This window comes from Lampetra planeri, chromosome 27 (assembly GCF_965212315.1).
Source record: "Lampetra planeri chromosome 27, kcLamPlan1.2.h2, whole genome shotgun sequence".
Taxonomy (NCBI): domain Eukaryota; kingdom Metazoa; phylum Chordata; class Hyperoartia; order Petromyzontiformes; family Petromyzontidae; genus Lampetra; species Lampetra planeri.
The window spans coordinates 1162888-1188788 of record NC_136133.1 but is presented as its reverse complement, the minus strand read 5'-3'; the positions used below and the strand labels follow the sequence as shown (position 1 = coordinate 1188788).

Here is a 25901-nt window from a genome sequence, read left to right as displayed (position 1 = left end):
TGCTTGTGTGCTGCACAATCCAGTTCTTCAGATAGAGGATGTCTGAACACTCGCAGTCCCAGGGGTTCGGACGTGTAGATTATTTCAAGCATTTTGCTACATGATACCGCCACTTTGGTGAGCTATCATTTGTGGCCAGGTCGCTTCTGAAAAGCAAGTTAATAGCTCAGTGCGCTTTTCCTGGTAAGAGTTTATAAAATTCAATTTAGGCCATACGGAGGATTTTTGTCTTCGTGTCATATTAAATTGTCAATACGGTACTGAGGTTATCACCATCGAGGTGATTTCATCCTTAAGTCAAGTAAACACCTCGTGCACATTTTCACACAGTACCTGTGGTGAACATGCAAACAAAACAACGCCTATTATATTTTGATACTGCCAAGGGAGGTCCCATGATGATGATGAAGTCCGTTCGTTTCTCAGTCCGCTTGGCCTGGTGAGGGTGGCGGCGGCAGCGTGTTGGGTAGTCGGGCGGTCCAGACTCTGTAGAATGTGATTATGTACGGCCCATACGTTCCTCTCTACAGAGCCATCGGGGCGCGGGGTGGTGGTGGGGAACAAACCTAAATGTTGAACCGTGCACCGCGAGTCTAATCGCAGCCTCTGGTCGACGCAGATGTCCCCAGCGGGGGTTCGCTTTTAGCCGGTGCCCACTTCCCACATCGTCCGTCACAGCCGAGCGCCGGTGAATTGAAGCGCAGAGCCCCGAATGGAGTTCAACGTGCGCGGGTTCTCGTATTCAGCGCTGCGACGCCCGCCCATCGGTGTCGGTTCTGTATTAGCAGACAAAAAAATCGCACTTCGTTTTTTTTATATCAGTGCAAGCGTTTAAAATAATTAAATAAAACACTGCATGCGATGGTCACTAAAATAAACTTTGATAAATTCGGGAAGTGAGTGAAATAAGTGTGTGTGTGTGTGCTTAGATTGTGATGTTTGTGGTGTGTGGGGAGCGGTGGCGTAGCGGTTAGTGCGTTGCGCTAAGAACCCAGCGACCCGAGTTTGATTCCAGCTCATGGCCAACACTGGTGGCGATTACACGGGTCTACAGCCAAAATGCTTCCGAAATAAATGTGGTCCAACTTTACTAATTGTGGTTCACTGCGAATGAAAATGATGCTTACAATTGTTGATTGTCTCTAGTTGTCAAGCTATGCTACTGGGTCAGTATTCACGACCCTTGACTTGGGAATGGCGGAGGATAAGCGAGTTATCAAGGGAAGATATCTCAATTGAAACCAGAGATTACTCAAATACATATTTGACTGGATCTATGAATACATCTATGACTGGATTTGGAAAGTACTTGCTTTTTGAGCAAAACAATGAATTAAGTGAGCTCAACCTGGTATTGCATCATGATATGAATTTCACTTTTAAAGCTTTCGTGACTGCAGGGATTCATCTTCTTGGTTCTTTCGGTAAAGTCACGTAGAAGGGAGAAATTAAAATTATAAAAATAAAACATAATAAAATAATACAATTCTCACGACGTTTCGGCCACAACGCAAGCAGCCGTCCTCAGGTGAAGACCAGGTCTGTCGGAAAGACAGCGTCTGAGATTCATCCAGACGCGTGCTAGAGAAGAGATGGTGCTAATGCGATAGAGGATGCAGAGCTGAGTGGACTTGCCGATGAATGTTATCAGCGGTGACATGATCGGCCTCTGTGGAGGAGGAAGCTCGTGACGGACGCGACTGGGCAGTGCCAGGCTAGGTGCACTTTGAGGCTCCTATGCAGTGGGGAGGGACAGTAGCCCTCCAGCAAGGAGCGACGCTCACAACAACGAGCGGAGCACCGGGGAGAATAAAACGCAGCAAGTTGACAATGGGGAGCACAGGTGGTGCATCTGTCGGTCATCTCACCATTCTGGACATCTGTGAAAAAGAGCTTCAGTGCTCATCGGATTCCTCTTGCAGTCTAAACAAAGATAGTGATTCTGATCTCAGTCAACCCACAGCACCTGGGTCTGTCCCGTGGCCTCGTGCACCTAGCCTGGCACATGCCAACCCACAGCACCTGGGTCTGTCCCGTGGCCTCGTGCACCTAGCCTGGCACATGCCAACCCACAGCACCTGGGTCTGTCCCGTGCCCTCTTCCTCCTCGCAGCTGCAGCAGCGGTAGCGTTCCACAACTTCACTTCACAGCCTAAACGTGCACCTAGCCTGGCATAAGCTTTCTCAACCGCCCCTACTGGACATCTATAAGAAAAAAAAGGTGCTTCATAGCTCATCGGATTTCTCCAGTCTACAATCGCCGCGGTGACGTCATCTCCCCATACCTATTCTGATGACGTCAATTTTTTGTTACACATCGTCGCGATGACGTCACCGCCCCGTGCCTCTTCTGAAGACGTGTTTTTAAATGTAAAAAATCGTTGCGATGACGTCACCACCCCACGCCTTTTCCAACAACGTCACATGTTTTATCGTGCCCTTTTTTAATGACGTCAGGTATTTTGTTGTTGGTGTTGTTAAAACAATCGTCGCGATGACGTCAACCTGCCGCACGCTGTCCTCGCTCCATCGCCGCGGTGACGTCATCGCGGCTGCGCCGCCTTCGCCAGAGTCGGGGCTGAGGGGTGGGTGGCCGAGTTCGCGCCCTCGGTGCTGACACGAGTTCTCCCCTCGTCCTCCTCCTCATCGTCCTCCTCATCAACGACATCGCCGCTCGTCGTCGTCGCCGAACGAGACTCACCACGCGTCTCCCACCATCGCCGCACGATGCCAGAGAAGCCCCTCAGGATGTGAGATCACTCACTCCTCGCCTCCTCGTGCGGGCCTCGCCTCGCCTCGTGTGAAGGCGGCGGTGGTGGTGGTGGTGGCGGTGGTGGTGGCGGTGAGGTGGTATTAGTGGTGGTGGGGGTGGTGGTGAGGTAGTGTTAGTGGTGGTGGGGATGGTGGTGGGGGTGGTGGTGAGGTGGTGTTAGTGGTGGTGGGGGTGGTGGTGGGGGTGGTGTTAGTGGTGGTGGCGGTGAGGTGGTGTTAGTGGTGGTGGTGGGGTGGTGGTGGTGGGGTGGCGGTGAGGTGGTGGTGGGGTGGCGGTGAGGTGGTGTTAGTGGTGGTGGTGGGGTGGCGGTGAGGTGATGGTGGTGGTGGTGTTGGTGGTGGTGTTTGTGGTGGTGAGGTGGTGTTAGTGGTAGCGGTGGGGTGGCGGTGAGGTGGTGTTGGTGGTGGTGGCGGTGGGGTGGTGTTAGTGGTTTTGGCGGATTGGCCTGTTGGTGGTGGCGGTGGTGGTGATTATAATCTGAATATTTAGACTGCGGGAGGAATCCGATAAGCTATGAAGCTTGTTTTCCCCTAGATGTCCCAATCAGGTGGCAAGGGGTCAGAACGTGGGGACAACAAACGGGTCAAATGAGTGTACCTCGTGCGGCGGTGTGTTTCAGTTTCATTTATTAGGTATAGCCCTGTGAGCCATTCGGCTCTTGAATCGGGTGTGACCGCAACAAACAAAAACATGAATAAGAAACCATCTTAAAGTGACTATGCGCAAACAGAAAAATCCAGGAAAAAACTGCTAAAAATCTTCCAGAAAAAGCACCGTACACCAACGCTGTGTGCAAAAATCCCAGTGGGATACAAGTCAAACAACAACAACCACAAGACAACTTAGATTAAAGCCATAATTCTAACTCCGTACTACAACAAACAAAAATGGCCAAACCAAAAAAGTTTTCGAAATCACCAAAATAAACCCATAAGCAATGTAACAGTGATCATAGGAACTGTGACCGAAATTTTACAATAAACGACATAAACAACATGTCCCATCAAACATCGCCACGGGGGAGACAAAGGCGGCCGGGCGTGGTGCTGGCCACCCACCCCTCGTAGTGTGCCGGCCTTAATAGTGCTCGCTAACAGCACTTGCCCCTGCAGTCTGTAGGCTATACGGGGGATATTTGTCTTTGTGAGTGACTTGGCTGCTCTATATTTCCACGTGATGATTCGTTGAGCTATCATTTATGACCAAGTCTCTTTTGAAAAAGCTACGTAACTTAAGAGTGGGCCTTGCCTGGTAAAATAAAAAATAGTTTTAGTTTAGAACTTCTTTCGCGCCGTACGTAGCCGGCCGTGCTAATCGGAGGCGCGCAAAATGCTGAGAGACGTGGACACGCTCTGTGTGTTGTTGTTGTTGTCTTGTTGCAGCCTGGCGTGCGGAGATGTCAACGGCAGGATCGACACGCTCTACGGCAGAGTGAGAACGGTGCAGAAGAAGAGCGGCGACTTCGACGTGAGTCGCACGCCGGGGCGGTAACGAGCCCGGGCGCGAGTAGATTCGCTAGAACCTAAGACTCTTGAACGCTTCCTAAAGGAAGATGCATTCGGCATTTTTTTTTCTACCGCGGAGAGAAGGTGCAGTCCAGTGCCATTCAATACGGCGCCGTGAAGCCACGGTGGAAGCGTGATCATTACTGCTTTATCATCCCGCTATTTCTATTTCACCAGGTAAGGCCTCACTGAGCTGTGTAGCTCTTTTTCAGAAGCGACGTGGCCACAAACGAAAGCTCATCGAAGTGGCTTATCACGTGGAAATGATTTGCAGACAAACACTCTAAACGCGTGACGTTGATTCTAAATGTGGAGGGGAAAAAACCGGAGGACCCGGACAAAAATTTACGCGACCACGAGGCGAGAGAGACAGCAAATTCCAAATATACAGCAGCGGGCGTCGTCAGGTTTGGAGATGGCACCCACGACCTCCTGCATACCGGGCGGCGAGGTATTCAGGTGGACGTTACCGCACCCCGAGTCGCCATTTGCCCTGAGGCCTTCCCCCGTGGTCGCCGGACTGGCGGAGACCGCTCCAACAGCGCCCGTCTCGTGTCCCTCTTTCCCCTCCGCCCCCGCCGATATGTTTGTCCGAACCACATCGACAGCACTTAACATTCTGCCACATTCTCACCCGGACTTCGGCGAAGGCACCTCAAGTTCCAACTCGGGTTTTACGTCTCATTGAATGGTGCAGGTGAAAGGTAGCGATTGAGTCTTCGTATTGCATTGGAGGTCGAGGTTTCTAATTGCGTTTTCTGATCGGTACCCTGTTCCTTTGCAGTTGCTGCTGTGCGTGGGGTCTTTCTTTGGAGCATCGGCCGAAGCGGAGCAAGAATGGGAGCCCTATAAGAATGGGGACAAGAAAGGTGTGCCTGTAATGCTCGGTTAACACCAGCGTGTGACACTTCATCGATTAAAACAGAGACTTGGAAAGATGTGTAAAACATGACAGTGTGAGCTTGACATTTAGCACATTGTGAGCTGTTAGTTACAATCCAATTATATCGGTGACATTAAATGATAAAGCACCTGAATTAAAACTTTCGTGACTGCAGGAATTCATATTCTTGGTTCTTTCGGTAAAGTCACGTAGAGATTTTTTTTGCTATTTAATTGAATTATTTTAAAATTATAAGAATACACGTATTTAAAAAAAAACTAAATTAGTTTTATTTTCTATCTACGTGACTTTACTGAAAGAACCAAGAATATAGATAAAGCACCTGTTTATGATTGGACCTGATTGCTAGGATTCAACAGGGCCGTGTGACCCCGTTGCATACGAACAGAATAGGGATCGAGTGTCAAGCTGTAAAAGTGTCTCTGTAGCCACATATCTGTGGTTCCAGGTGTTGAGAATTATTTGTGATGATTGTGTTCCAGCCCCAATTCACACGTACATCCTTGGAGCAAACGACCAATCCACTGCCAAGTACTTCCCGGAGGTTGATGGGATGGAACTGGCTGAAAATATCACCTACTTGGGTACGTTACTTCTGTCTGTTATAATTGTGTTGTGTTATCACCCGTGGCGGTGATGAGTGGCGGTGGTGGTGATATATGATGGTGGTGATGATGACGGTGGTGGTGTTGATTGAAAACTCATTTATTTAGAACTGCTTTTTGTTTAGTTTTGTTGTCCTTCCCCTGCACCTCCAATTAGCACGATTGGCTACGTAGGGCGCGAAAGAAGTTCAACACACGTAAATACCCTACAGCATCCCCCCCCCCACCTCTGCAGGCCGCAAGGGGGTGTTCACGGGCGCTTCTGGCCTGCAGATGGCCTACCTGAGTGGTGTGGATGTGGCGGGGGCGGCGGGCCCGTCCCACACGTTCTCGCGCCGCGACGTCGTCTCGCTCACCGAGCCGCTCATCTCGGACGCCAAGTTCCGCGGCGTCGACATCCTCCTCACGTCGCCTTGGCCCGCCGGCGTCACCCAGTACGGCAACAAGCCGGTAAGGAGCTTGACGGTTTCAAAGAAATGAAAATGTTATTAGCAAATTTTTTTTTAAATTTAATTAACATTTTATTTATGATTTTTTTTCCGTTTAGGCTATAATTTCATTTACATTTTATTTAAATTTAATTCACAAAACAAAATTACACTATTTTTTTTTTTTACCTGGTGAGGCCCACTGAGCTATATAGCTCTTTCAGAAGCCACCTGGCCGTCGCAAACGAAAGCTCAACGAGGTGGCGGCCTATCATCATCATGACGGGGAAATTTATGGCAGCAGCCAATTACTCGAAACACGTGACGTGGATTCTGAATGTGGAGGGGAAAACCAGAGGAGCCGGAGAAAAATCCACCCAACCACGTGGAGAGAGAACACGCAAACTCCAAATATACAGCAGCAGGCGTCAGGGTTGGGAGATTGCCGACCGCTGCTCTAGCCCAGCGGCCGCGTTGTCTCTCTCTCTCTCTCTGCAGGAGGACGCGGAGGTGGCCTGCCGCGGCTCGCAAGCCGTGGCCGACCTGTGCCGCTGCCTCAAGCCGCGCTACCACTTTGCCGGCTTGGAGGGGGTGCACTACGAGAGGCTGCCCTTCAGGTGTGGGCGGAGGCGGGAGGGCATGGGGGGGGGAGTGGGTCAGGGAGCATGGGTGGGTGGGGAGAAGTTGGGGACGGTGGGGCGGATGTGACATCGGAGCAGGACGGTGGCAAGATGTAAACCACCTCGCCTGGTATGCAGGAGGTCATGGTCGCGTGGATTTTTCTCCAGAATCGACGTGCGTTTCGAGTATTTGGCTGCTTTACATTTCCACATGATAAGCCACTTTGTTGAGCGATCATTTGTGGCCATGTCACTTCTGAAAAAGAGCTGTACAGCTCAGTGGGCCTTACCTGGTAAAATAAATAAAGTTTTTATATTTTTGACTTAAAACTTTCGTGACTGCAGGAATTCTAATTCTTGGTTCTTTCGGTAAAGTCGCGTAGATAGAATAAAAAATGAAAATAAAAAAACAAAAACCACGACGTTTCGATCGCAACACAAGCGGTCGTCGTGTATCTACGTGACTTTACCGAAAGAACCAAGAATATAAAAAGTTTTTTATAGTTTATAGAATCCCCTGAACACCTGGCTTTGACTCTGGGTTTCAGCCGCGCCCCTCGATTTAAACTGGGAGTTCTCAGCCGTAGCAGCCGGTGCCGTCTTTTCCCTGTCGGCGTGGCCGTCTGTCACAGGAATCACCGAGTGCTCCTGGAGGGAGCGCGCCACGTGACGCGCTTCATCGCGCTGGCGCCCGTGGGCAACGCCGCCAAGCGCAAGTACCTGTACGCCTTCACGGCGGCGCCCATGTGCCAGTTGGAGCCCGCCGAGCTGGTCCGCCAGCCGCCCGACGTCACCGAGAACCCCTTTGCCAAGGCGACGGCAAAGCAGCAGCAGCGGCAGCAGCAGCAGCAGCAGCGACCTCAGCACCAGCTACCATCCTCCCAAGCGACAATGCAGGGCGAGGTGAAACATCGACTCCGCACCCACCTCATGAGAAGGCGTGTGTTGACCACACCTCCGATTATGAGAAGGCGTGTGTTGACCACACCTCCGATTAGCACGGTTGGCTACGTACGGTGCGAAAGAAGTTCAACGTACACACGTACAAACGTGCACGATCGAAAGGCTAAAACTTACAGCCCCTGCCACTTAGGTATGAATTCCACCATGAGCAACCTGGCACCGGATTGTTTAACGTTCTTTGTAGACATTACAGTGCCTTTATCCCCCGCCGGACAGGGGAAGGGGGGACGGGGGGTTGGACCTGGCCGCAAATGATAGCCCAACGGAAGTGGCTTATCACGTGGAAGCATATTTAGCATCCAAATAATCCGAAGTATACTAAACACGTCGGTGACATTTTTGAATGGAATCGGGCTGCGCGCGCGCGTTCTCTCCGCGGTCAAGAAAAAGCGCCGAGCGCATCTTCTTTCAGGAAACGGCGCAGCAGTTTTTCTTCGACCTCGCCCGCCCGCCGCCGAATCACGGGAGGAATCGCAAGCGGAGGTCCGACGGCCCCGGCGGGGGACACATGCCCGCCCACGATGCCAAGCTCCCGCGAAAACCACGTGCGTGAAAGCCACGGCGAACGCGGCGGATTGTCGTGGCGGAAAGGCGTGGTGTGACGACTCTTCCGTTGTCTTACGGCGAGGAAGGAGGGACACGCACCGGGTTACGGTTCCAGACCCGGCCACCTTTTCCATGTGTGCCCCCCCCCCCCTGTTCCGCATGAGTTTCCTCCGGTCTCTGGTTTTCTCGCATAGCTCAACATAAAACCACACGACGTCACTGGTGTTGGCCATATATCCCAATGCTGGAAAATTTCCCACAAATAACTTTACATCGCCCCCCTACTGTGAATAATTGGCAGGACCCTCCGTAGTGGGCACCAACGGTGGCTAGGCGATGTTAACTACCTCGCCTGGTATACAGAATGTCATGGGTTTGATAACGACCCTGACGCCTGCTGTATATTTGGCGTTTGCAGTCCCTCCCCGTGGTCACGTGGATTTTTCTCCAGGTCCTTCGGTTTTTCCCTCCCCATTTATAATTACAAACATTTGAATGTTTTTATTTGTTTTATTATTTGATAAAAAATTGCCTGCATTTAATATCCCTAGAATGTCCCTGATCCGATCTTGTCAACCCTTATACCAGCGCCGACCTTATTACAGACCAATTTAGACCTTATTGGTCACCCCGTGCCCCTTATAAATAACAACGTTTATCCTTCAAAGTCCCATCACAGGGGAGAAACACAAACAAATAGACACAAATTTTGTTTTGCCCGTATTGAAATGGCTGTACGCCGCATGCACCTGAAGCCAAAGCAGGGTTGAGCCTGGATGGAGCATGGATGGGCAGCCGCCGTGCACAACAAGTGTGAGAGGCTACACGGTTATGTTGAGGGCATCATTGCTTTTCTGAAACGTAAAAGCGTAAGTTTCCGATCGTGTTTCCGTTATTAACGCGGTGCAAGTTTTTTGCGTCGTTGAATTCCCGTTATCATTACTCTTGATATTTTTTATTTTGTGTTGTAGCTCAGCCGACGGGACCGTGTTGGTTCTGCCTGGCCAGCCCAGATGTGGAAAAGCACCTGGTCGTTAGTATCGGCACGCACGTGAGTACGCGCACGCACACACTCTCACACACGCACACAATCTCACACACACGCACGCACACACTCTCACGCACGCACACACTCTCACACACGCACACAATCTCACACACGCACGCACACACTCTCACGCACGCACACACTCTCACACACGCACACACGCACACAATCTCACACACGCACACAATCTCACACACACGCACGCACACACTCTCACACGCACACAATCTCACACACGCACGCACACACTCTCACGCACGCACACACTCTTACACACGCGCACGCACACACTCTCACATACGCGCACACACACACTCTCACGCACGCACACACTCTCACACACGCGCACGCACACACTCTCACACACGCGCACTCACACACTCGCACAAAACAACCGCCATTCGCCACTAAGTGGCGGTGACGTCACCACGACGCTTGTGCCAGACCATGTGCACCTTGAGGCCACGTGAAGTGTCGAATGCCCGCTGGCAGGAGGTCACGGGGCAGACCCAGGTGCCACGTGTCGACTGACCGAGATGACTGGCTGATGCACCACCTGTGCCCCCTACTGTGCCAACTTGCTGTGCTTTAGCCACTCGGCGCTCTGCTCGTTGTTGTGAGCGTCGCTCCTCTGCCCTCCATTGTTGCTGGAGGGTGACTGCTTCCAACTGCGCGGTAGCGTACTTCACGAGCCTCCACACACGCACACACACGTAGACACTTGCTCCCCCTGCCACTCGGACAATGCCGGTGACCTCACATGCCCTGCAAAACAATATCACCTGCAATTGGCAAGTTGCCATTAGTTAATAAATGAGAAATTGACCCTTTCACCGTTCCGAGACGTCTACAAGTTGCAGAGTGGTTGTCCCGTTCGCCGTTGAATCTTAGAACACGCAAGAGATGCATAGCGCATCTATGATAGCTGGCGGCACACTGTGCCACGTGCCCTTCTGCACGGCCTTGTGGGAGCCTCGTTACATCATTGCCGATTATCTGAAGCGATCCCGGGGCTCCTCTCAATCGACTCGGTGACTTTACCGAAAGAACCAAGAAGAAAAAAAAAGTGGTTGATGTTTTTTATTTATTTTCCTTTTTCCTCCCCCCCGGCACAAGCGACAAGAAATCCAGCGGAGAGTCCCTCGCGATTGATTTGACGCGCCGACGTTCCCCTCCCTCCCCCCCCACACCCCCCCCCCCCCTTCGGCCCCGTTGCCGTTTGCGCCCGCCGGCGGGGGCGGGGCGACGCCCGCAGGTGTACGTGGCGCTCGCCAAGGGCGGCCTTGTGCGGGACCACGTGCTGGTGGCGCCCGTGGCGCACCACGCCAGCACGGTCGACCTGCCCGAGGAGGCGGCCGTCGAGATGCGCAGCTACCTCGACGCCCTGCGGCGGTTTCACTCGGCGCGGCGCCAGCGCTGCGTCGTCTTCGAGCGCAACTACCGCTCGATGCACCTGCAGCTGCAGGTGCGTGCCCGCTAGTCTGTCTGTGGGCGGGTGTGTGGGGAGCGGTGGTGGAGTGCTCGTGTAGCTGGGTAAAGCGACGGGGAGCAGTTGGCGGAGAGATATGCGCGTGTAGATAGGTACGTGCTTGTGTGTGTGGTGTGTGTGTCAGTTTAACAGGACGCCTGTGTCGGGTGGTGGCGGGTTTAATGACACAATTATGCGGTCTAACCCAAAAACCTCTAATGGTGTGTGTGTCTTTTGAGCAGCAGCGTAGAGGGTTGACGCGTTGCACTACGAAACCCAGTTGACCCGAGTTCGATTCCCGCTCACAGCCAACACTAGTGGCGATTATCTGAACCGGTCCTCGGGCCCTCCCCTAGGTCGACTCAGCCTCAAATGAGTACCTGGTGCGGTGTGTAATCATCGCCACTGGCCACCCACCCGCTTGTGTGCCGTGCCGGCCTTCATAGGTGCTCGCTAACAGCACTTGCCTCAACAGTTCATTAAGGCTATAAGGGGGATCTTTGTCTTTGGGTGTGTGGGTGTTCGGGGAACAGGAAGATGTGCACCTGAGTGGAGATGTGGGGGAGGACGAGAAACTAAAGACAAAGCAGTTATAAAGAAATTAGTTTTCAATCTAGACTTCGAAGTACACAGCTCCCAGTGGCATCCTAAAATCGGAATGCAGAGCGTTCCAGACGGCCGCAGAAGCGCATCTGAAAGCTCGCGATGATGCGGTGACGACCGTCTTTGTGCGATGGCTTAGCCAAAAGAGCCGCCGCTGCTGCGAGAATGACGACCGGAGTTTGCGTGATGATGGCTTATGCTCAGCAAAATAGGACAGTCTGCCCACAGGTGAATAATAATAACAACAACAACAATAACAACAGTAACAACAGCAGCGGGAGCACTGCGCCGTGGTTGACCATCTCTTCGCCGAGCCTGCTGAGCCACAGTCTGGGCGTGCGGTCGCCACGCAGATTTAACGAGCGCCCGCCGTGAACCGTCAGGAGCCGTCGTTCGGAGCCCAGCGGCAGCTCCTCCGCCGCGGCGGCGCCACACTCGCCCGCTGGCGAGACCCAGCGGCGTAAGTGCCGTTTTACTCTCGTTAGTTTAAGTCCGATGCCTCGCGAGGGTCACGCACCCCGTGGCTTGTGACGATCTCCAACGACTGAGGGGCCCAACCGCCCCGATGATGCACAAAAAAACCCTCTCCCGTTCTCGCTCGAATGCGATTCGCGATCGTGACAACCGGGTTCACCGCGCATCTCGGGATTGATAAGCGCCATACCAGTGCCAGACTACGGTGGCGAGATGTTAACTACCTTGCCTGGTATATAGGAGGTAGTGGGTTCTATCCTGACCCTGACGACTATATATTTAGAGTTTGCATGTCTTCCCCCGTGGTTGTGGATTTTTCTCCGGGTCCTCCAGTTTTTTCCGCCACATTTAGAATCAATGTGCGTTTAGAGTATTTAACTGCTATAAATTTCCACGTGATAACCCGGATTCGTTGTGCTATCATTTGTGGGCAGGTCGCTTTGGAAAAAGAGCTTCATAGCTGAGTGGGCCTTACCTGGTAAAATATAAATAGTTTAGAATTAGTTTTATAGTTTATAGACTCTGCTGAGAACCTGCCTTTGACTGCGGGTTTCAGTTTAGTTTACTACACTAACCTTTGGTGAGCTGTGGGCTGACAAAAAGGCTCCATCATCATTATTATCATTAGAACAACTGCAATTTTCTCCCCCACTGCGTCTGTTGTTGTTGTTGTTGTCATCGTGTGCTGCGTGTGCAGGTGGTGGGCATCCCGGAGCAGCGCTGCAGCACGGACGAGATCAAGGAGGTGTTCGTGCAGCAGGGAGCCGAGAACCAGATGGAGCTCCTGGAGTTGCCCGAGCGGAGCGAACTGAAGCAGGTGAACCCTGTGGGCGCAGTCGTGGAAGTGACCGCTTCACTCAGTAGGGGAGGTCATTAAGCATGCGATGATTCACTTCCCTCCCTCCCCTCGTCTAAAACTAAAACTTTTATAAACCAGGTAAAGCCCACTGAGCTATTTAGCTGTTTCACCAAACGTGACCTGGCTATCGTTAGTGATGGCTCGATCGTCGCGTGAACATTTATAGCAGCCAAACACACGCGGAAAGTACGTCGATTTCTAAATGTGGAGGGAAAAACCGGAGCACCCGGAGAAAAATCCACGCGACCACGGAGAGAGAGAGACACTGCAAACTCAAGTATACAGCAGGCGTCGGGGGTCGGGATGGAACCCACGGCCTCCTGCATAACAGACGAGGGAAATAACACTCACTAAGTACACTCACTAAGTACACTCACTAAGTACACTCACACACACCCCTAGCCCCCACCCCAGTCAATTGTTCATATTGACGTGTTGGCGAGCATTTATTCTCGTCTAATTTTCAGGCAAATATATTTCACCAAAGCTCCATTGAGAACGATGGGGCAAACAGGTGACTGATGCCAGCGTCATGCGATTGGTTTCGTCAACATGTGGATGTGGTTCGGGGGTTTGAGGCTGAGTGATGACTGTGCGCGTGCTCGTTGTGCGAGCGGGGCAGATCGTCGAGCCGGGAACGCCGTACTTCTACGCGGAGTTTGACAACGGGGAGAAATTGTTCCAGCGCATCAAGTCCCGCTTCCCGCTGCAGTTCGGAAGGTGAATGTCCGCACAACACTCTCCACCACCTTAGCACCTCGGAGCTTCGGGCCACATTTTTTTACGAGTACGGCGCGAAAGAAGTTCAATGTCACGTACGTACAACGACATAAAGCGGTCGGTTCTCAGACATGTATATTGCGTGAACGTATCGCTCCCCACGAGATTGAGTGATTTTCCTCTTAACATATCGTCGCGTGACGTCTCACTGAACCCCCCGTTTGGCAAGTAACGCTGCAGCGGTTTAATCGTTTCGATACACGCGTAGGATCGCGCGCATTTATCGCTTACTCACTAATCGACAGAGAAATTAATGAAATGCTCTCGGTACAGCTTGGTCAGTGGGACGAACACAACTTTATAAACGAGATGGAAAAAAACTACGAAAACGGAACATTGCAAGTGAGGTTAGCACAGTTGGCTATGTACGGTGAAAAAGAAGTTGAACATTCAGCTCGCTTGGCTACGTACGGCGTAAAAGAAGTTCAACATAACGTAACAACATTTTTTTAACACCATAGAGGGTTTTGTGTCTTCTCGGGGAGAGTCTTGATTCCGCTGTGTGTGCCGCAGGGAGGTGCTGGCCAGTGAAGCCATCCTGAACATGCCGGATCGCGGTGACTGGCGTGCGTGCAAGAGTTCCCGCGAAGAGGAGGAGGGCATGGCCAAGGAGTTCCGCAAGGATTTCCAGCCGTTCGACTTCTCTCTCCTGGAGTAGGAAGGGATGCAGCTCCCTGTGCGACACCCGCGATTGTCCGTGGGAACGGCAGGAGAGGCGTGGGGGGGAGTGTGCGTGGTGATATCCGTGTTGCCGGTTGTTGTTCAGTGTGCTCGCGAAAAATCGGAATTTTATTTTCTCTCCCGCTACCGGCGGGTCGAATCATCGGCTGCTCCATTGCAAACCTGTTGGAAAGTAAAACGGATTAACATTAAAAAAGCAATACAAAAAATGTAGGTGTCAACAATAAATGTTTTTATAACCTCATTGACATTGTTTTATCCGTGTTTTAAACTATTTGCTAAACTATTTGTATTTTAACCCCTCCATCTCCGCCCACGTTCCCAATACACATCCACGTCTCGCACGCCTGGTCCGGGTGACGTCGGTGCCCTTTAACCCTTGACCCCCGTCTCGTGTATTCCCGTGCGTGTGATTGGTGCGTGTTGTTATACTGAGTGCGGAGATTTCCTGTCCGCGTGGTGCGTGTGCGTGAGGGTGGCTCGCAGATCCCTGACATGAGTGCAGCACACGGGTGTGCCGGAGAGCCCAGCCCCAACATTGACCGTCTTGAGTACGACGTTTTTACAACGAGCTTCATCAGGCGACAGCCACATCTGGCTCAGATTGTAAATGTTGTGGCTTGGCTCTCCAACACCCCAGTTAGTGATGTACTAGTGACGAATTGGCTCGTGATGTTTCCGCGACAACCCTTACTATTTGGCTGTGTCGGGTGGTGGCGGTTTGAACGACGCATTTATATATTTACGCGTTCTAACCCAAAATCCTGTATTATGGATGATATTGTATTTTAGCAGGTAAGACCCACTGAGCTATGTAGCTCTTTTTCAGAAGCCACCTGGCTATCACAAATGATAGCGCACCGAAGTAACTTATCACGTGCTAATTAATGTCAGCCAGATACTCTATAGCTAAGCTATTTTTTTATTTGACCACTTAAGACCTGAGCTCTGTAGCTCCTTTTCAGAAGCCACCTGGCTATCACAAATGGTAGCTCATTTAAGTGGCTTATCACGTGGAAATGTATAGCAGCCAAATACTCCGTGGTGTTGACATGACGATGTCGTATGATGCATGTGACCAGTTCACGTGGGGACCGCGCGCTCTCACCAGGTCTCATCAGCTCCGCCCGGTTGACCCTGCATAGTTCTTCTCGGACGGGTTGTCATCGTGCGTGCGGGCTGTGTGTGTGTGTTGGGCAGCAGCAGATGGCAGAGCGCCACAATCCATTCCCCTCGATATACGGAACATGGTTCCGAAAAGTTGTCCGTGGAAGCAAAATTCCGCACATCGAGTTGCCGAAGAACGAGGGAACCTGCCCCCTGCCTGCGCCAGCGCCCCACTGACCGGCGTGGTGAAGTATGGTCGTGCAAACGCCACGATCCGCGGCCCAGCTCGAAGCCCGCGTCCTGCTGATGGATTGGCAACAGGCCTGTGTACATGCACGTGGTGTTCGTGCTCGCTCAAGAGATTGCACTCGGCTGCAATGACAATGAAGCCGTGCTATGGAACAACTACAACACGACAGCATAATCTAGTCACCAATTAAATATCTCTTATCAAGATGTAGACATTTTAACAAAAAATGTGTTATCACCATGTTAGATTTTTTTCCATCGCAACAGTTGTCAATTGGAGCGGTTGTTACCTTGCGCCAAAGTGAGATGGCGTTCTAACTTTACACGTGGCAGAGGAAAGTGCAAACAAATTCAGAGATGTGCAGTGGGACACCTTGCGGGCTATCTGCGGCATGGATCGTGATGGTGGCATAAGATGCTTCTTGACCCGATCTATCTGAAAGTTGTCGGGAATAAACCCTTCTATCTGGCAACAAAACTGACACCTTTTTACAAGGAGTCATGTTTGCATAGACCACAATACCTGCAGTCATAATGCAAAAAAAAACACAACACTGATAATGTGCACTGTCCTTGAAGTTGATTGGTCCACAGAGGAGACATGCAGGACAAGTAAAATGTTGTGATGTAACGCCAGTGCGTGTGGGCCACGCCTTGCGTCCCCAAGCGTAGTTTGACCATGTTGCATCGGGCTGCTGCTCGGCGTGCATTGGTTGAAGGCGGTGCCAAGGACCAGTTGAGATATCACGTGGCCATTGGGGTGAGACGTGGCCTGGAACCCCGTGGAGCAGCGTCCTTCGCTGCAAGGCCCGCGAGCCACTGGCGGCCCCCGACAAGACAGTGACAACACCACCCCATCACCATCATCATCGTGCTGCTGTCAAACCCAACAATGGTTTAAAATGTGGCGGCAGTCCTCATCAACACTGACGACGTCGTATCGGCGACAGTGGCACCCACCCCCCTCTGAAAATGAGTGAAGAGCACCCGTCTATTGCTTCGGGTCGCTGGGCTCACAGCACAATGAGCTCACCACCACGCCACCGCTCCCACCCAAGTAACTTAACAGACGCTGCATATTCTGCCGCGATGGCGAGGAGACGTTATCTCCTTCGCCTCGGTTCGATCCCGGACCCTGACGATGCCTGTTGTATATTTGTAAATCCGCGTGTTCTCTCTCTGCCCGCGGCGGTCGCGTGGATTTTTCTCGGGGGGGGGGGGGGTCCCTCCGCTTTTGCCCCCCGCCCTCCACATTTAGGAACAAGGCGCGTTATCGATGATTCGACCGCTACGAATACATTCCCACGTGTAATGACGACGACGAGAGTAGCCACTTCGATGAGCGACCATCACACGTGGCCAAGGTCGCCTCTCTGAGAACAAAAATCGCCAATAACTCTGCGAACTTCGCCGAGACGATTTTTTTTTTCGTTCGTTGGGAGCGCGACCCACGTGGATAGTAAAACCGCAGGGTTCCTTTCAAGTTGTGCGGCTCCGGCCAGACCGGGCGACTGCCTTGCAACGTGGCGCATTCCCCCTTCGTCTCTCGCGGGGGGTGGGAGCTGTGGGGTGCGGGGGGGGGCCCCGTTTGAGACGAGGCTCTCCGATTGGTTGCACCGCGATTCCTAAAATTCCGAACCGAGCCACGGTGGCCGCGAGAGAGAGAGGTGGGGGGTGGTGGAGGGGGGTGGTGCCGAGGAGGCAAAATCCGCGGCGGAGTTGCCCGCTGCGTGCGTGCGAGAGAGCGGAGGCCGCGTGATCTCGGACGGGTCGGACTCGAGCGAGAGGTGAGAGACGAGCGCGCGAGAGGTGAGAGACGTTTGGCGCACCACGCCGAGTCGTCTCGGTCACTGAAGCCCACGCGTGGCACCCCCTCGCCAGCCAGCGGCGAGCCTCTTCGACACTTTACCGCGGCCACGGAGTGTGCACGTAGCCTGGCACCAGCGCCGCGGTGAAGTCGCCGACACTTGGCGGCTGGCTACGCTGCGCGTGTTTCTTGTTGTGGGCGTAGCGGTGAGCGCGCCGCGCTACAAACTCGGTTCGATTCCCGCTCACGGCCGCCGATGACGATTATCTTGAACTGGTCCTGGGCATCCCCTCGGTCGACTCGGCCTCAAATGAGTACAGTGCTTGGTTGGTGCGGCGTGTTCGCATCGCCACGGGGGAGACAAAGGCGGCCGGACGTGGTGCTGGCCACCCACCCACCCACCGACCCGACCCCTCGTGTGCCGCAGTGCCGGCCTTCATCGGTGCTGTGAGCACTTGCCCCGACAGTCTGTTGAGGCTACACCTGGGGCGGGGGGCACTTTGTCTTTGTTGTCGTGAGCGTCGCTCCTCGCCATCAGATCTTCGCCGACGGGGGCGAATTCGCCCTCCAGCTCCCCCCCCCCATCGGGACAGTCCGATGGGGGCGAAGTTGTTGGTGCGTCGTCGGTGGCTGATGCAAGCCGGGGGCAATCTTCCCGCTGGCGGCAGCCGGGGGCGCGGGGAGCGACGCTCCTCAACAGCGAGACGGTCGCCGGGCGGATTGAAAACCAACACCGCTCAGCCTGCTTGGCCACAGCATGTGGCAAAGCCGTAATTATAATATTTATTGGGGGGGACACGTTCCCTCCCCCCCCCAATATTCAAATATGCTCAAAATGCCCCCCCCCCCAATATATTGCTATAAAATAGATTTCTGTGTATATGATTGTGGTTATGGTTGAACTTTATTAATCAATAATCTCTGCCATTACATACAATAAAACAAGAAAAGGTAAAAAAAATATAAAACAGCAATGTAATACAATACACTATTAGACATTATTGTTAAAAATAAAGAAAAAGTCTGTTATGTAAGCGTGGGATGATCCAAACAATATCATCACGGCAATGGAAGGGGGCATTCGCCTGCTTGCGAGTGTCCCATGCAGCCACAGCGGCCCCTGGCGACCTGCCCTGTCGCCCACGTGGCTTCGTGCGTGCGAGTGGAACGCGTTTGGGACCACAACTGCGTTTGTGCGAGCCCCAGTGGTCGCGGTTTGTTCCCGCTGTGTCTCTGTAGGACACAAAAAGAGCTTCTTTAGCTCAGTGGACCTCATCAAAATAAATAAATGAACGGGATGAGCTGACGTGGTCTCTTCGTGCTGACACTCACTGAACGTGGTCTCTTTTCGCTGCGTTCACTGCATCCGGTGATGGTGATGAGCCGCTTCTCGTTGGGCTGCCATCTGTGGTGTCCAGGTCGCTTCGAAAAAATGAGTTGCACAGCTCAGTGGGGCCTTACCGGGTAAAATAAAACAAATCGTTTATTGTGTTTAACCAGGTGGGAACTCCAGATGCCAGGATGTGAAAAATAGCTTCATTGCTTGTGCCAGGCTAGGTGCGCTCCAGTCTAAGTCTTTAACACGTAGGATTTCGCGACCAATAGTATCCATAATAGAGGGTTTTGGGTTAGATCGCGTAAATATATAAATATATAAATGTGTCGTTAAACCCGCCACCACCCGACACAGACAATCAGTTAGGTTTAGTGTCACGTAAACAGAACGTGCCAATCCGTCACTAGTACAGCACTAGTGTGTAGTGTATAGTGTAGTGTATAGTAGTGTAGTGTATGGTGTAGTGTACAGCACACCGGTTGTATGTTGGAGAGCCAAGCCACAACATTTACAATCTGAGTACGACGTTTCGCCAGTAATTACAACCAGCTTCACCAGGCCAGAGTTGCATCCTAAACAACCTCCATCACGGATTCCGATTCTCATCCCAAAAAACCTCCATCACGGATTCCGATTCTGGTCTCGCGGCAGCACGATGGCGCGACTGCCCATCCCCGCCACCCTCGCCGCGCTCGCCGCCGCGTGCCTCCTGGCCACGCTGGCCCCGCCGGCGGCGCAGGCCGTGCCGGCGCTGGAGAAGCTGTCGCGGCGCGAGCAGTCCCTGGGGGAGCGCCCGCTGGACGGCGACGTGGCGCACGGCCTGCAGTACGACCACGAGGCCTTCCTGGGCGTGGAGGAGGCGCGCACCTTCGACCAGCTCACGCCGGACGAGAGCCGCCACCGTTTGGGGTAACCCGCGGGGTCCCGACCCCCGACCCCTGACCATGCCTGCCGTGTGTGTATGTTGAACTTTTTTCGCGCGGTAATAGAGTATAGGGGATTTTTTGGGGTTAGATCGCGTAAGTATAAATTGTCGTTAAACCCGCCACCACCCGACACAGCCAGTTGGTAATGTTTGTCACGTGAACAGAACGTGCCAATTCGTTACTAGTACAGCACACCGGTGCGTTGGAGAGCAAATCCACAATATTTACAATCTGAGTACGACGTTTCACCAGTAATTACAAGTAGCATCAACAGCCAGATTTATGGAGAAATCCTCCTCCTGTTTCGTTCCTTAAATAGAGGGATAGATGTGATGACGTCACTTGTGAGCAGTTCACGTGCGAAGGAGGGTGGGGTTCATGAATGGATATAAATTACAATTGGTATCCATTGCCGTACGTAGCCAACCTTTCGCACCGTACGTAGCCAACCGTGTTAATCGGAGGTGCGGTTCGAAGGAAAACAACATGTATATGTTCATGTGGAGTTGCGTGTCTCTCTTTCTCTCCCCATGGTCACGTGGATTGTCATCCGGGTCCTCTGGTCTTTCCCTCCAGAATTAAACACGCGTTCAGGTCGCTTCTAAAAAGATGAGCTACATAGCTCAGTGGGCCTTACCTGTAACTACTGCGAAGCATAAAACTTGAATTGTAAATGTTGTGAGTTTACTCTCCAACACACCGGTGTGCTGTACGAGTAACGAATTGGCACGTCCTGTTTACTTACTAATTGGCTGTTTCGGGTGGTGGCGGGTTTAACGACAAATTTATATTTACGCGACCTAACCCAAAACACCTATATTGTGGGCCCTACCTGGTAAAACACAAGTTTTAGGTTTTTATCTTTGCCATTTGCGTGCCGTACGCATGAATTAATGAACGAAGGAATTAACGGAACGCATGAACGCGTCTTGCGCGGGCGGCAGGAACATCGTGGGGCGCGTGGACAGCAACGGCGACGGCTTTGTGACGGGCGCGGAGCTGCGCGCGTGGATCGAGCACACGCACACGCGGCACGCGGGCGAGCGCGCCGGCCAGCGCCACCGGGAGTACGACGTCAACGGGGACGGCCTCGTGTCCTGGCAGGAATACCGCAACACCTCCTACGGCAACACCCTGGGTAACGGCCCGGCGGCGCTCTGCCCCGCGTCCGCGTGCGTGGGAGGGGTTTTTGTGTGATGCTGAAACTGATTCGTAGAGGGCAATGGGGGGGAGGGGGGACGTGGGGGGGGGCGGGGATTGGGCGGGGGGGGGGGTGTAAGGATGCCCACGTGAGCATCCTAGAGTGGCAGTAGGATGTCCACGTGAGCATCCTAGAGTGTCAGTAGCATGCCCACGTGAGCATCTTACTGCCACTCTAGGATGCCCACGAGAGCATTCGAGAGGAACGGACAGATTAATCCGGATGCGGTGGCTACGGCGAAAAGAGGCGACGTTCAGCGATTGTGCGACACAAGGAGACCACGCGGCCGCCGCCGGTCGCTCCCCTGCCGTGCCGTCTCTCTCGCGCGTAGACCCGGAGGGCGCGGCGCTGTTCCACGTGCAGGAGGGCGACCTGGCCACCTACCGCCACATGCTGCAGCGCGACGAGCGCCGCTTCCGCGTGGCCGACCGCGACGGGGACATGGCGGCCACGGTGGAGGAGCTCACGGCCTTCATGCACCCCGAGGACTTCACGCACATGGAGAGCGTCGTTGTCATGGTGGGGCGGGGGGGGGTGTACATACACGCACATACACTCGCACGTACGTGCCCGCGCACACACGCGCATTCACACGTATACAGCCGCACTTCTGATTAGTACGGTTGGCTATGTACAGTGCGAAACAAGTTCAACATACAAAGGCCAAGACCGCGACGTATAGCCTGAACAGACTGTTGGGGCAAGTGCTGTTAGCGAGTAGCTCCTACGAAGGCCGGCACGGCGCACGAGGGAGTGGGTGGCCAGAACCACGCCCGGCCGTCTTTGTCTCCCCGGTGGCGATGTTTACTGCACACCGCTACACCAGCTACTCACTTGAGGCTGAGTCGGCCATGAGCAGGAATCGAACTCAGGTCGCCGGGTTTGTAGCGCAGCACCCTGACTGCTACACTGCACACACACACACGCGTGGATGCGTGTGCTCGCGCACACATACTCTATATATTTCTATTTCACCAGGTAGGGCCCACTGAGCTATGTAGCTCTTTTTCAGAAGCGACTTGGCCACAAATGATAGCCCAACAAAGTGGTTCATCGTGTGTAAATTGATAGCAGCCACATACTCTAGACATGCGACTCTTAAAAACCGGAGGACCTGCAGAAAAAATCCACACAACAGCAAGGCAAGAGACATGCAAACTCCCACCATATAACAGACGTCAACAACAACAACCGTTATTCGCCACTAAGTGTCGGTGATGTCACCACGACGCTTGTGCCAGGCTATGTGCACCTTGAGCCCACAGACGTCATACACACTGTCGCATCGGGAGACCCTGGAGAAACGAGTGGCTGTGTCACTGTCTTATCAGGAGACAATGGAGGACCTGGACAAGGACGGCGATGGTGCCATCAGCTTGGACGAGTACATTGGTAAGTGTGTACATTGGTAAGTGTGTACATTGGTAAGTGTGTACATTGGTAAGTGTGTACATTGGTAAGTGTGTACATTGGTAAGTGTGTACATTGGTAAGTGTGTACATTGGTAAGTGTGTACATTGGTAAGTGTGTACATTGGTAAGTGTGCTCAGCAGCGAGTGGCACCGATAATCGTCACTGGTGTTGGCCGTGAGCGTGAATCTAACCTGGATCGCCAGCTTCGTAGCGCAGCGCGCTAACCACTACGCCGCCACTCATACAAGACAAAGGTCCCCCGTATAGCCTGTAACAGACTGTTGGGGCAAGTGCTGTTAGTGAGCAGGACTTATGAAGGCCGGCAAAGCACACGAAGGAGGTGGGTGGCCAGCAACCACGCCCGGCCGCCTTTGTCTCCCCAGTGCTGACATTTTACACACCGCACCAGGTACTAATTTGAGGCTGAGTCGACCTAGAGGAGGCCCAAGACCGGTTGAGGTAATCATCGCTGGTGTTGGCCATGCGTGGGAGTCGAACTCGGGTCGCCGGATTCGTAGTGCAGAGCGCTAACCACTACACTACCCCACACCCCGCACATCACACACCACAAACAAATACGTACCTGTCTCTACACACATCTCTCTTCGCCGACCGCTCCCCATCGCTTCACCCCCCCCCCCCCCTCCGGCAGGTGACATCATGGGCCGGGGCGGGGAGGCCCTGTCCCCCGGGGAGCCCGAGCCCGAGTGGGTACAGACGGAGCGCCACCAGTTCACCGACTTCCGCGACACGGACCGCGACGGCAAGCTGAGCTACGACGAGGTGCGCCGCTGGGTGCTGCCCCCGCCCGACTACAACCACGCGGAGGCCGAGGCGCGGCACCTCGTCTACGAGACCGATCGCAACCGGGTACGCGTGGGGCACGCTTCGCACGCTCGCTCGTTGGCACGCAGGCGCCCGCGCGGGCGTGAAGGTCAAATGCGCGGCGCTGCAACTTGTGGCTTTGCGCCGCTGCTGGCGGGGAAGGCCTCAGCTGTACGGAGCTCTGGGAGCTCCTCCTCAGAGGGGAGCTCCTCCTCAGAGGGGAGCTCCCCAGACCCTCCACGCAGGCCAGACGTGACCTGCCAATCCACCAACTGTGGCGTTTACATTTATACTGCTGGATCTTGCGGTCTCCCTCATTCCATTTTGTTGTTGTTGTTGTGCTGTGGGGTAGGATGGGAAGTTGACGAAGGAGGAGATCCTGGAGGCCTGGAGCCTGTTTGTGGGCAGCCAGGCGACCAATTACGGCGAAGACCTCAACAAGCACCACGACGAACTTTAGCGGTGGGGGGCGCCCTCCCGCCCCTCCTCGCCGCTTCACTCACCACCGCTCCTCTGCTCTCTGACCCCACTGGCTCCATCCGCCCATCGCCGACGCTTCCAGCCCGAGGCAATCGGCACGTGGCGGGCGGGGGTTGCCGCGCTTTTTTGTAGCGGAAGCAGCAACAGCAGCAACAGCAGGAGCCGCGGCAGCCTCTGAACGCGTGAATAGTGCCGTGGAAAATCTCTCCCGTGTGAAAAACATCCGGCTCGGCTCGTGGGTGGTAGCTTTGAATAAATCGGTGGCACAAAACGAGAAGAGATTAAACGTCGCCTTCAACCGGAGAGATTTTTTGTTACACCCTAGGTCAGGGGTCGGCAACCAAAATAACAAGAAGAGCCATTTCTTTCCAATTCGGTACAAAATTCAGTATTTCAAGAGCCGCAATGCATCTGAGTACATACTGTACATACGTACATATTGTCAAGAAGCAGCCCGTAAAGAGCCGCATGCGGCTCCGGAGCCGTAGGTTGCCGACCCCTGCCCTAGGTCAACCATGCGGCAAAGCGTACGGACGCGTCTTGTCACGTAATGTATCGGGTTGTCACAATATGAGCGATACTACAATATATATCGTACCATGTAACGTCCATGACTATCATATCATTGTTGCAAAATCTCGTATCAGGATGATCGGTGGTCATTTTACATTTGTTTACGGATGTCATTCCTCACGAGGGATTTACAACTTAATGAGCACAGTTGTTAAAGTTCTACATAGTGACGATCCATTCAAAGTGCTTTACAATCATTTTTCAGAGTGATTGATGGCATGGCGGTTTCATGACACGATGTTTATATTTCATTTAATTATTTCTCGTGTAACTCACAGAATGTGCTTTATAAGCATCGTATATTGTAAAGTTACATTGATGAGAATAATTGTGACTGGCTTATGTTCAGCCAACTGCAGCCGATGAACTTTTTAAGTCATCTGTGTCCGTACCGGATGTACATACAGTAAAGCACAAACACAAGATGGTAATGCAAAACACAACTATTCTTGTGCTAAAGAGATATCGCCATGATGGTTACATCCTCAAAGTGTACCGTATATTGTATCGTATTGAGAACTGATATCGTGGCAGTCCTGTCCACTTAGCGACTTTGGGCGAGGTGAGGAAGTTTCGCGTACGGAGTGGTGGGGTCGTGGTTTTGTTTGCGTAAGTTATTGCATGCCGCTGCTTCTTCGACAAGAAATAATCGCTTCTTGTGCGGTGCGTTACTCTCAGGAGGCTGAGTATTTGAGCGTGTGATTCGGACCTTTGTGGATCCGCAGAACTGTGGCAACCCTCACATTTTTTGCAAGCGTGCAGTAACAAAATCCGGTGTTGTGAGGAATATAAATATGTTTATACAATCTCCGCACAGATTTGCAAACCACTTCCCATGGCCAGCCACAGACCACCGGGTGGTCCACCGACCGGATTGGGAACCACTGGGAACCACTGCCAGAGACCATCAGGACGCATTTGCAATCTCGGCAGCCAGGGGGGGGGGGGGGTAAGTGCGCCTCAGTGAGAATGAAGAGACTCAGATTGCAACAAGGCTCCAAATATACAGCAGCAGGAGTCAGGATCGAGATCGAGCCCACGACCTCCTGTAGACCCGGCAAGGTAGTGAACATCTCCTAGCCACCGTGATGCTGATGAGAGAGACACGCAAACTCCACATATACAGCAGGACCGAGCCCACGACCTCCTGTAGACCAGGCGAGGTAGTGAACATCTCTTAGCCACCGTGGCGACCCGATAGCGACGTGTCGAGACGTCACAATGCAAATGTAGGTCGGCTTGGATCATACACACATATATAGTTTATGTTGGGAGGCTAACTTTACAAATGAATCTAAATCTTATTTCTAGATGACATAAGAGCTCCCCGAAGTGTAACGTATCGCATCCCAGTAGTGTTTAGTGGCTAACTTGGATTTTATCTTTAGATGTACTGTATGCTGTTTTTTTAAACTCAAGAACCATCATTATATTGGCATGAAGCAACTCGAGTGTTTGAATGCAAGTTAAATATCTGGTATTTTTACGAATAAAATCATTTCCAAGAAAGCTGTGATTTGTTTATTGGGAAATGACGATGCCAACAACAATATCCACAAACACGAGGAAAAGAAGGGGCGGGGCGAGGAGATCATCACCCCCCCCACACACTCCTAGGCCCCGCCCATTTCCCTCCAGGCCCCGCCCATTACCCGATAGGCCCGTCCATTCCCCTCCAGGCCCCGCCCATTCCCCTCTAGGCCCCGCCCATTCCCCTCTAGGCCCCGC

General features: G+C 52.9%; 2 protein-coding genes across 5 annotated transcripts; both read left to right on the top strand.

Annotated features, from left to right (window-relative positions):
* The first annotated feature begins 2525 nt into the window (after nucleotides 1-2525).
* CWF19L1 (CWF19 like cell cycle control factor 1) lies at nucleotides 2526-14500 on the top strand. Of its 3 annotated transcripts, none has more exons than XM_078607121.1 (13): nucleotides 2526-2749; nucleotides 4155-4239; nucleotides 5062-5146; nucleotides 5664-5765; nucleotides 6022-6236; nucleotides 6713-6831; nucleotides 7467-7737; nucleotides 8210-8342; nucleotides 9315-9394; nucleotides 10647-10856; nucleotides 12634-12753; nucleotides 13418-13515; nucleotides 14089-14500. In XM_078607121.1, exons 1-13 carry the CDS (start codon nucleotides 2727-2729, stop codon nucleotides 14231-14233), a joined length of 1686 nt encoding a protein of 561 aa, XP_078463247.1. In that variant the 5' UTR covers nucleotides 2526-2726; the 3' UTR covers nucleotides 14234-14500. The 3 variants fall into 3 exon arrangements, with proteins under 3 accessions (XP_078463247.1, XP_078463246.1, XP_078463248.1); XM_078607120.1 differs by lacking the exon at nucleotides 2526-2749 and adding an exon at nucleotides 4552-4728; XM_078607122.1 differs by lacking the exons at nucleotides 2526-2749; nucleotides 4155-4239; nucleotides 5062-5146; ... (1 more) ...; nucleotides 6022-6236; nucleotides 6713-6831 and adding an exon at nucleotides 6918-6964.
* Nucleotides 14501-17300: 2800 nt separating this feature from the next.
* On the top strand, nucleotides 17301-25682 carry LOC144727964 (reticulocalbin-1-like). 2 transcript variants are annotated; one of them, XR_013587463.1, is made up of 8 exons: nucleotides 17301-17399; nucleotides 19407-19664; nucleotides 20626-20819; nucleotides 21214-21401; nucleotides 22214-22274; nucleotides 22948-23165; nucleotides 23473-23925; nucleotides 24109-25682. XR_013587463.1 is itself a non-coding variant. In XM_078607123.1 (7 exons), exons 2-7 carry the CDS (start codon nucleotides 19411-19413, stop codon nucleotides 23578-23580), a joined length of 1023 nt encoding a protein of 340 aa, XP_078463249.1. In that variant the 5' UTR covers nucleotides 17301-17399; nucleotides 19407-19410; the 3' UTR covers nucleotides 23581-25682. The 2 variants fall into 2 exon arrangements, 1 of the variants encoding a protein (XP_078463249.1); XM_078607123.1 differs by having other exon boundaries at nucleotides 23473-25682.
* Nucleotides 25683-25901: the final 219 nt, after the last annotated feature.

Coding starts and splice junctions, on each gene's coding strand:
- CWF19L1 (XM_078607120.1), top strand. CDS start 4,585: ATGTGGAGGGGAAAAAACCGGAGGACCCGGACAAAAATTTACGCGACC. Junction 8,343..9,314: donor CAAGCTCCCGCGAAAACCAC/GTGCGTGAAAGC, acceptor TTTGTGTTGTAG/CTCAGCCGACGGGACCGTGT. Junction 9,395..10,646: donor TCGTTAGTATCGGCACGCAC/GTGAGTACGCGC, acceptor CGACGCCCGCAG/GTGTACGTGGCGCTCGCCAA.
- LOC144727964 (XM_078607123.1), top strand. CDS start 19,411: ATGGCGCGACTGCCCATCCCCGCCACCCTCGCCGCGCTCGCCGCCGCG. Junction 20,820..21,213: donor CTCCTACGGCAACACCCTGG/GTAACGGCCCGG, acceptor TCTCGCGCGTAG/ACCCGGAGGGCGCGGCGCTG. Junction 21,402..22,213: donor TGGAGAGCGTCGTTGTCATG/GTGGGGCGGGGG, acceptor CTGTCTTATCAG/GAGACAATGGAGGACCTGGA.